At 55.4% G+C, this 9,739-nt stretch overlaps 1 protein-coding gene and 1 pseudogene across 1 annotated transcript; both read right to left on the reverse strand.

Moving 5' to 3' along the window:
- Window positions 1–850, reverse strand: LOC119310784 (NDR1/HIN1-like protein 2). Its single transcript, XM_037586408.1, has one exon. The coding sequence runs from the start codon at window positions 848–850 to the stop codon at window positions 191–193; it is 660 nt and encodes a 219-aa protein (XP_037442305.1). The 3' UTR covers window positions 1–190.
- Window positions 851–1,052: 202 nt separating this feature from the next.
- On the reverse strand, window positions 1,053–1,935 carry LOC119310785 (annotated as a pseudogene).
- Window positions 1,936–9,739: the final 7,804 nt, after the last annotated feature.

The raw sequence follows: 9,739 nt of genomic DNA on the forward strand, positions 1-9,739 counted from the left end.
GTAAAAACTTTGATCCTTTTATGATTACCTAAGTAATAAAAGTTGAAAAAAGAAAAAGAACGAACAGCATCATACATGCATGCATGGAAGGAAGAGCAATTAGATAATGGTCGGACAACAATCGATCGACCTCCAACAACAATCTACTCTACTAGAGTAAGTACTAATTGTAATGAGTCATGAGAAGAATTCACAAGTATCTGTCGCAGGATGTCCCCACGGATTCGCGGAGCAGGTTGCCGTCGGCGCCGACGAGCAGGTCGCACTTGACATGCATCCTCTGCCGACCCGAGTGGAACACACTGGCGACTCTGAACCGGACGCCTGAGAAGACGAGCTCCAGGCGCAGCGGGAGGCGCCCGGCGTGGAGCGCGGCGGAGAAGGAGTGCCACGCGGCGGGGTCGGCGGGCGTTGGGCCGACGACGTCGAGCACGCCGGCGATGGAGATGGTGGTCATGTTGGGCTGGTACCAGCCGGCGGGGAAGGCCGGGCCGGAGGCCACCAGCGCGTCGTAGAAGCGGAGGGAGGCGCGCGTGGCGCCGTCGTAGTAGATGCCGATGTGGCGGTTGGGGTTGCGGTCCGACACGTTGAAGGCGGCCTGGCCCTGTCCCTGTCCCCCCGGGCCGGAGAGGGAGAAGGAGGAGAGGGTGAAGCGCGGGCGGTGCGGGCGGAGGCCGAGCCAGGCGACGAAGAGGGCGACGCCGGCCACGAGGATGACGGCGAGGAGGACGGAGCAGAGCGTGCTGCAGAAGACGGCCACGCAGCTGTCCCTGGTGCGGTGCGCTATGCGACGGGCGCGGCTCCGACCTCCTCCTGCCGCTGCTGTTTCTGTTTGCGGCGGCGGCGGCATTCCTGCGTACGTGGATGCAGCAGCTGCGGAGCTCATATGAAATACTTATGAATATGATTGATCTTAAAATGTACATGGTTTGCCGGAGGAGGAGGAAGAAGAATATTCAAGACGTGGACGTGGTATAAAGCAAAGTATAAAGCAAACCTCAGCAGAGATGGTTTGTAATTGCCCATCGAGGCGCGAGGCCGCAAGGAATAATTTATATATATGCTTGCCTCCTCGCCTCCGATATCCCAGATACGGTGTTTCATTCCCCATATATGACCGTGTTGTCATTCCCGGATACAACATTGTTGCTCCCTCATGTCACACAGTTGTTGGTTCCTGTTATGACATTTGGGAGTTCGCTAAGTCGCCGTCCAAGTGTGCTTCTGTTATGCTTTACATATGATGGCATGTTAGTGAAAACCATGCCCAACCCCTTTAGCGGCGCCAAAACTCTTAGGTGCGTCGCCAACCAATGAATTGTTTGAAAGATCCAAATAGCAAAGGTGGTGAAGCTCACCAATCCACGATCGGATGGTGCCCACCAATTGGTTGCCGCACAAATCAAGTACCTCCATTTTCTTGCATTGAGACAACCATTCTGGAACCCAGCCCCTGAGAGCACATTCACCAAGGGACAACACCTCAAGTCTCTTGAACCCACCAGTAATACCATCGCCGGGTAGCTCGTCACCCCTGAAATTCTTGGTGAGAATCAAAGTGGTAAGATTCTGGCACCCACGCAACACGGTGAGCATCCATGAGATGTTGTGAAAGCTGTTGGTGCCAAGGTTGAGCTCCTCGAGCGACGCAAGTCCTGCAAGGGAGGTTCCTAGGATGGCCCCATGAGGCCGCGCCTGGGGAGGCGCAGTGCCGTGACACGGCCGCTGGCGGCGTCACATCCCACGCCTTCCCAGCTGCATCACGCGACGCCGAACCACATGGCATGGAGGAGGACACCCCCGACGCGGAGGTTCCCAGCAAAGTCCTGCCGGCAATGCGCGGAGGTCGTCGGGGTGGCACAAAGCCGCGTGCGCCTCGGGCAAGAGAAACCCCAAGAAGAAGAGGAGGAGCAGTAGGCAGCATTCGGCCATGGGATGCACTGAGCTAGGTCGAGTGAGAGATTGGCAAGTGCTCTCTCTTGGTGTTGTACAAACAGCTTGGGTGCTGCATGGTGCGGTGCCTTATAGGGTGTGCGTTGCAGCAAGTGGTAGTTTTTTCTTCTTTTAGAAAAGGAGGATGTACCCGGGCCTCTGTATCTGAACGATGCATGCAACCATATTATTAATTATTCACAAAGACCATACAAGGTGATACATCAATAAGCCTGAAGCCACCATCTTGACAACGCTGTTGCTACTCCTATCCCCTTGATGAAGGTGTGCCGAATGTCCGGGCCTAATACCAAACAGACATCACACCAAAGCCTAGCATCTAAAGCCAGATGTCCCATCCAAGCCACTACCTGGATTGGGCCCCACACCTGACCGGCACACTCCCAGTGAGCACCGCACGCTGCAAGGGCCGTCACCTCCATCTTCCATCGGTCCATCCTCAGAGCAGAACTGATGCACCGACCTTCCCAGGTCTCTCTGACATCAACGCCACCATGATGCCAGACAACTACCTACTCTTGTGCGAGTCCATCTCCGCGCATAAGATGTCGAGTCTCCACTGCGCCATGCCACCGAGACCCACAGTCGACGATACGGTTGATACCACACTGCTCCACCTACATGCCATCTCATGTCGACTCCGAACTACCAGCAACTCCACCACCCCGAGCAGTCCCCGGCCGACGCCTTCAAGAAGGAACACGACAAAAAAGTGACATCGTCCTCCAAATAGAGGAACAGAGGCTTTCGCCTGCGCTCATGGCAGAGGTGGGGGGCGTAGGATCCACACCGAAGCCTCCAAGAAGGGAATCGGCGTCGAGGGCGTCGGCTTTGGTGCGGCCGCCACACCGGCCTGGAGTTTCCCCCGGATCCATGCCCACCCGCCAGATCCATCCAGGCAGTATTGGTGTCGACCGTAGTCACTACCGTAGCCAGCACGAACTGGAGTAGTTCGAGTCGGAGACGACGCCTCCCATGGAACTCCGGTCGGCCATCGAGGAGCCATCGTAGCACCATAGCCTCCACGTCGCCCATGCAGCCGTGGAAGGCCCCCCATCTGCACCCGCGAGTGCCCCCCGCCAGGCAGGCCGCACCGCGCGTCACCGATTGAGGTCGTCCCCCGAGATCCGATCTGCTAGCCACAGCCACACCATAAGAGCCAGATCCCACGCCAGCATCCACGCACCGCACGCGCACCCGCGCGCCGTACACACTCGCCGCACAGCCCCAGCGCAAGCTCGCCACGGTGACCATGCGCTCCCATGGCGGATGCCCCGCAACGCCCGAGCATCATGAGAGAGAGAACCGGAGTGCCCCGCCGCCGCCGCCGCTGCGCGGGCTTTGCCCGGCGGCGCCTGCTAGCGGCGGCGAGGGGAGGGAGATCTGGCAAGGAGGGAGTTTGCCCGGCGGCTAGGATTCCGCCCGGGTCGCCCGCGGGGTGGGCGACCCGGGGGACGGGGGACGCGCAAGTGGTAGTGAGTGGCGTACTAGTTCAAGTAAGTGCCAGCCAAACTTGATTTGATTTTGGTGCTAAAAGATGTGTCCCGACTTTCGGTCGAGTGAAATTCGTGGGTGGCAGCTCCATTTAGCTTATATTTACACAAGTGCTCTCTCTTGATTCCTCATGCATCTAGCTTATATATTTACTTGTCGTGGCCCATTCTTCTTATCTTTCTTTTTACATCAACTTTGTCCTCCAAATTGAAATGAAACTATTAAAGTGTTAGACTGTATATACGTAGTCCTTTATAGGCTTTGTATTGTACCTCTTGGTACGTCTATATAATGAGATAGCCACATCCCGTTTTAGGGTGTCGAGCAGTTTCCCAAAACTTACGTTTTACATGGTATCAGTTTAGGGTTACGATGTCTTCCGCTGCCGCCGCCGCCGCCGCCGCCGCGCCGACTGCTGCCTCCATTCCCGCCGCCGCCTCGGCGTCGCCCCTTGCGCCGGCCCCTCCCGTTGCTCCCTCGTCGCCGTTCCTGGCTTCCCAGCCCCTGGCCGCGGTCTCGGCCTGGTGGAACACCCAGTCGCCCGCGGGGTCCCAGATCTGATCGGGAGCGACCCACGACGACCCTCCTCCGCCGCCGTCCTCTGGCGGCCCGTCGCTCTCGACCACTACGGGTGCCCTACCGGCGCCGCCGACCTTCTAGGGCTAGCCGCCGGCGTACGGCACCGCCCCTGCCCCAACCTATGGCGCTGCCGCTGCGTCGCCGTATGCCGCCCTGCACCCGTACGGTGGCTTGGGTCCGGCCTATGCCCCCCCGTGGTATGGCGCCCCTGCTTCCACTCCGGATGCTCTGCCACCGCCGCCGTCCGCCTGGCCGATGCCTCCCTATGGCGTGCTGCCGTCGCAGCCCTATGTGGCGCCGACGCGTCCTCAACCCTACGCGGCGCCGCCTTCGCTGCCCTACGGGGCCGCGCCTCCTCCGTCTCCAGGGGACCCGTATGCTGGTGCTACCCCTGGCTATGGCGCACCCTTGACCATCGCGCCGCCTCACGAGATGGATCCATCTATGGGTCCCTACGCGCCACCGACTCAGGATCGTGCTCCACCACCATCGCCGTTTTACTTCTCGCACCTGCTGCCAGTGAAGCTCGGGATGGACAACTACCTGTCGTGGCGTGTGCAGGTCTTGCCTCTCCTCCACAGCCGCTACTTGGAGGGCTATGTTGATGGGTCCATCCCGTGCCCACCTCCTCACCATCCGGCATATCACACGTGGGTGGCGCAGGATCAGGCCATTCTCTCTACCATCCAGTCCTCGCTCACGCCGAGTGTTTCATTGATGGTCATCTTCGCCGCTACGTTCAGGGAGGCGTGGGCGGCCCTCCACACCAGTTTCGCCTCTCAGTCTCAGGCACGTGCGCACTCTATACGCACCGAGCTAGGTGAGACCAAACTTGGCGATCTCAGCATCACGGAGTACTTCAACAAGATGACGAGCCTCGCAGACACTCTGGCCTCTGTTGGTCAGCCACTTCTGGACGCGGACTTCACCACCTTTGTGCTTAACGGGCTCGATGGTGATTATGACAATCTCATTGAGAACGTCCATGGTCGAGATGATACACTCCCGCGTCGTGAGCTCTATGCGCGTCTCCTTGGGCGTGAGCAGCGCATCAAGGCGCGCCGTGTTTCCCCCAGCTTCGTCTCCGCCAACGCCGCCACACGCGGCAAACCTCAGAAGCCGGCCCCATCAGGTGGCAAACCACCGGCTTTCTCGTCGCAGGCCTCGCGGGGCAACGCGCCGACCATCACGGGAGGGAGTCGCCCAGTTGCTTGCTGTTCCAGTTGCGGCACTCCTCAGGCTTGTCAGCTCTGTGGCATAGATCGTCACCTCGCCTCTCGCTGCCACAGACGCTACAAGCAAGACTTCCTTGGCCTTGGCAACAATGGAAAATGGAATGATAAGCAGGCTGCAGCTGCGGTGACAGGGCACGAGTACGGGCGCACCCAGTCATACTCTCTTGATCCAGCATGGTATATGGATACAGGAGCGATGAATCAGCTCACTAGCGAGATGGGCAAGCTCTCCGTTCAGGAACCGTATCGTGGACATGATCAGGTGCACACCGCCAATGGAGCAGGTATGCGCATCTCCCATGTTGGTCAGGCATCACTTCTTGCACACAATTTTCGCAAACCGCATCTCTCTAATGTCCTTCGAGTTCCCTCTGCTACGCGTAGTTTGTTGTCTATTCCTCAACTTACTCGTGATAATAATGTCCTTGCTGAGTTTCACCCTTTTCGTTTCTTTATCAAGGATCGGGACACGAGGGCCGTTCTGCTTAGCGGTCGTCTTCGCCATGGCTTATATGCACTTGACGCACCGTCTTCATCTCCTACGCCGTCTTCTCCTCAGGTGTTCAGTGGTGTTCGTGTCTCGCCTACGCACTGGCATGCACGCCTTGGACACCCTGCTGCTCCTATAGTTAGTCATGTGCTGCATCGCCATGAACTACCAGTTGTGTCCAATAAAAGTGCTGAAACTATTTGTGATGCCTGTCAGCAGGGAAAGAGTCACCAACTACCTTTTTCAGAGTCTAGTCGTGTTGTGAAACATCCTCTTGAGCTTGTGTTTTCCGATGTATGGGGTCATGCCCAAACATCTGTTAGTGGTCACATTTACTATGTCAGTTTCATTGATGCTTACAGTCGGTTTACTTGGCTATATCTTATCAAGCATAAATCTGATGTGTTTAATGTTTTCATTCAGTTCCAAGCACACGTTGAGCGTCTCCTTAAGCACAAGATTATTCATGTTCAATCTGATTGGGGGGGGTGAATATCACAACCTCAACTCGTTTTTTAATAAGCTTGGGATTTTGCATCGCGTGTCTTGTCCTCATACACATCAGCAAAACGGCACCGCCGAACGTAAGCATCGTCATCTTGTAGAGACTGGACTTACGTTACTAGCTCATGCCTCCGTCCCATTTCGGTTCTAGAGTGATGCCTTCTCCACCATCTGTTTATTGATAAATAGGCTTCCCTCATGACTACTGAAAATGAAAACCTCTCTTGAACTCTTGCTTGATGATACTCCAGACTACACGTTTCTCAAAGTGTTTGGGTGCCCATGTTGGCCGCACTTGCGGCCATACAACAAGTGTAAATTAGAGTTCCGGTCTAAGAAGTGTGTCTTCCTTGGGTACAGTTCTCTTCACAAAGGGTACAAGTGTCTCCATGTTCCCACCAATCGTGTCTACATTTCTCGTGACGTCGTGTTTGATGAGAATGTGTTCCCGTTTCGTGCTCTTCCGAACCACTCTACCATTAGTTTACCACCTGTGCACTCCACTACACCGTCGCCTGATCAATTTGAGGATGTTGCAAATGCTCCTGTGTTGCTTCCTAACCATGCTGCAGGTATTGGACGCGGTGCCCGCCTTGAACTCCTGGATGATGAGGTTATGGATGACACTCATGATGGCCATGTTGATCCGATGCATGGCCCATGCATGGCGGGTCATGCCCGTCAGCCCGATGCGTCCACAGCCGCCCCGCGGGGGTCGGCAGTGCCCGCCTTGGCCGCCCCGTCGGCTGGCTCGCCCGCACCACAGCCCGGGTCGCCCGCCCCGTCGACTGGGCCCGCCTCGGTCGCCCCGTCGGCTGGCTCGCCCGCCCCAATGCCCGGGTCGCCCGCCTCGTCGACTGGGTCACCTGGACCGTCACCCGACTCGCCTGGCTCGCCTGCCAGGCTACAGGTGTTGCCCTCGCTGGGCTCAGTGGCAGACGGCCCAGCAGCAAGCAGCCCAGCGGCCACGGCGGCTGCGCCGACCAGCCCCGCCTGGGCCTGGCAGCCCCGTCCTGGCAACGTCGCCCGGTGTTGAGTCTACTGACTCTGGCTCCTCCAGCCCCATCTCGACCACGACGCCTTCGCCACCTGTGGCAAGCCCAGCGGTGCCAGCATCGCCCGCTGTGGTCCATCATCGACCACACATGTGCAGCCGGTCTGGTGTTTTTTGCCCTAAGGAACGCAAAGACGGGACGGTGGCGTGGCTTGCTGCATGTGTGGCTCATGCTGCCGTGGATCCAACGACAGAGCCGCGTCATTTTCAGGCTGCATTGGGTATTCCTCACTGGCGTGCCGCGATGGAGCCGGAATTTCAGGCCTTGCTGAAAAATGGTACTTGGCAGCTTGTTCCTCCGGTCTCTGGCGTCAACATCATTGACTCCAAGTGGGTGTTTAAGGTCAAACGACATGCAGATGGTTCTATTGAGCGCTATAAGGCACGGCTGGTTGCCAAGGGTTTCAAGCAGAGGTATGGTCTTGATTATGAAGACACGTTCAGTCCAGTTATCAAGCCTACTACTATTCATATACTGCTGTCTCTTGCCATCACTCGTGGTTGGTCGCTTTGTCAGCTTGATGTGCAGAATGCTTTCCTCCATGGAGTTCTTGAGGAAGAGGTGTATATGCGTCAACCACCCGGTTTTGTTGATCCTACGCGCCCGCATCATCTCTGTCGTCTGGTCAAGGCGTTGTATGGACTTAAGCAGGCGCCTCGTGCATGGCATGCTCGCCTTGGTTCTGCTCTCCGGGCTCTTGGGTTTATTCCCTCAACTGCTAACACGTCACTGTTTCTCCTTCAGCGCCCTGAGGTGACAATGTATCTCTTGGTGTATGTTGATGATATCATCCTTGTCAGTTCCTCCAATGCTGCTGCCAATCGCCTTGTGTCCGCATTAGGTGAGGAATTTGCTATCAAGGATTTGGGTGATCTGTATTATTTTCTTGGATTGGAGGTGTCATGGTCCTCTACTGGGTTGACTTTGAGTCAGAAAAAGTACTCCATGGATCTGTTGGGTCGTGCTGGGATGCTCAAATGCAAACATGCTATCACTCCGATGTCTGCGACTGATCGGTTGTCTGCCCTTGATGGAGACCTTCTTTCCACTGATGACGCCACTGAGTATCGCAGTCTTGTTGGTGGTCTACAATATCTCACTATCACCAGACCTGATGTCTCTTATGCAGTCAACCGTGTGTGCCAAATCTGCATGCGCCTCGTACCACTCATCTCTCGGCAGTCAAGCGCATTCTGAGATATGTTTCTTCTACTGCTTCGTATGGTCTGCTCCTTCAGCCTGCACCGTCTTGTGAACTTTCGGCTTTCTCTGATGCGGATTGGGCTGGAAGTCCTGATGATCGGCGATCCACGGGGGGATATGCAGTGTTCTTTGGTCCTAACTTGATCGTCTGGAATGCACGCAAGCAAGCCACCGTGTCTCGTAGCAGTACTGAAGCTGAGTATAAAGCAGTTGCTGATGCTACCGCTGAGATCATATGGGTACAGTCCTTGTTGCGAGAGCTGAGAGTCTCTCCATGTCATCCTCCAGTCCTGTGGTGTGATAACATCGGTGCTACATACCTTTCATCTAATCCGGTGTTTCATGCTAGGACAAAACACATCGAGGTTGACTATCACTTTGTTCGGGAACGTGTTGCACAGAGACTACTTTGTATCAAGTTCATCTCCTCCAAAGATCAACTTGCTGACATCTTCACGAAGCCTCTTCCACAACCACAGTTTGTAGGCTGTAGGCGCAATCTTAACTTACTTTGTACTTCAGGCAACAGTTAAGATTGAGGGAGGGTGTTAGACTGTATATACGTAGTTCTGTATAGGTTTTGTATTGTACCCCTTGGTACGTCTATATAATGAGATAGCCACATCCTGTTTTAGGGTGTCGAGCAGTTCCCCAAAACTTACGTTTTACACACAGCACGTGTTTCTGTCTCTGTCTGTTTTTCTCTTGGCTCACAAGATTGAAATTTGCTTGGTCGCTCTACTTGTTGTGTGCATGTGCATGTGCCTTGACCTGGACTCCCCGGAGTCCCCGACCCACTGTTTTAACGAATGAACACATAAAAACGTAAGCCGCAAAGAGAACAATGTATGCAACAACGAAACCAAGAAAACAATGACTTAGGCTTTCGTTGGCCAAAATCGACATTGTTCCTCCCGGATACGACAATGTTACTCCCAAATATGGCATTTTTATACCCTTAACATCAGGGGTGATCCACCGCAGCTCACGTCGAAAGAGACCTGACTGACAACGCGATATGCAAGACAATCGGGAGGTGCTTTTGCATGTTCGGAATCCTGCACACCCGGGAGGGACCCCGTCAGGGAGTACGACCGCTATGGGCTGCCTTAGGTTGATTTGCTCGCCCCTAGAGGCTCGGGATTCACAGCTCTCAAGCATGAAGAACAACAAAGAACGAGAGAGAAAAATGAGGGAGAAATAAAATGTAGATGAAGAATTAGTAG

This window comes from Triticum dicoccoides, chromosome 5B (genome assembly GCF_002162155.2).
Source record: "Triticum dicoccoides isolate Atlit2015 ecotype Zavitan chromosome 5B, WEW_v2.0, whole genome shotgun sequence".
Taxonomy (NCBI): Eukaryota; Viridiplantae; Streptophyta; class Magnoliopsida; order Poales; family Poaceae; genus Triticum; species Triticum dicoccoides.

Coding starts and splice junctions, on each gene's coding strand:
- LOC119310784 (XM_037586408.1), bottom strand. CDS start 850: ATGCCGCCGCCGCCGCAAACAGAAACAGCAGCGGCAGGAGGAGGTCGG.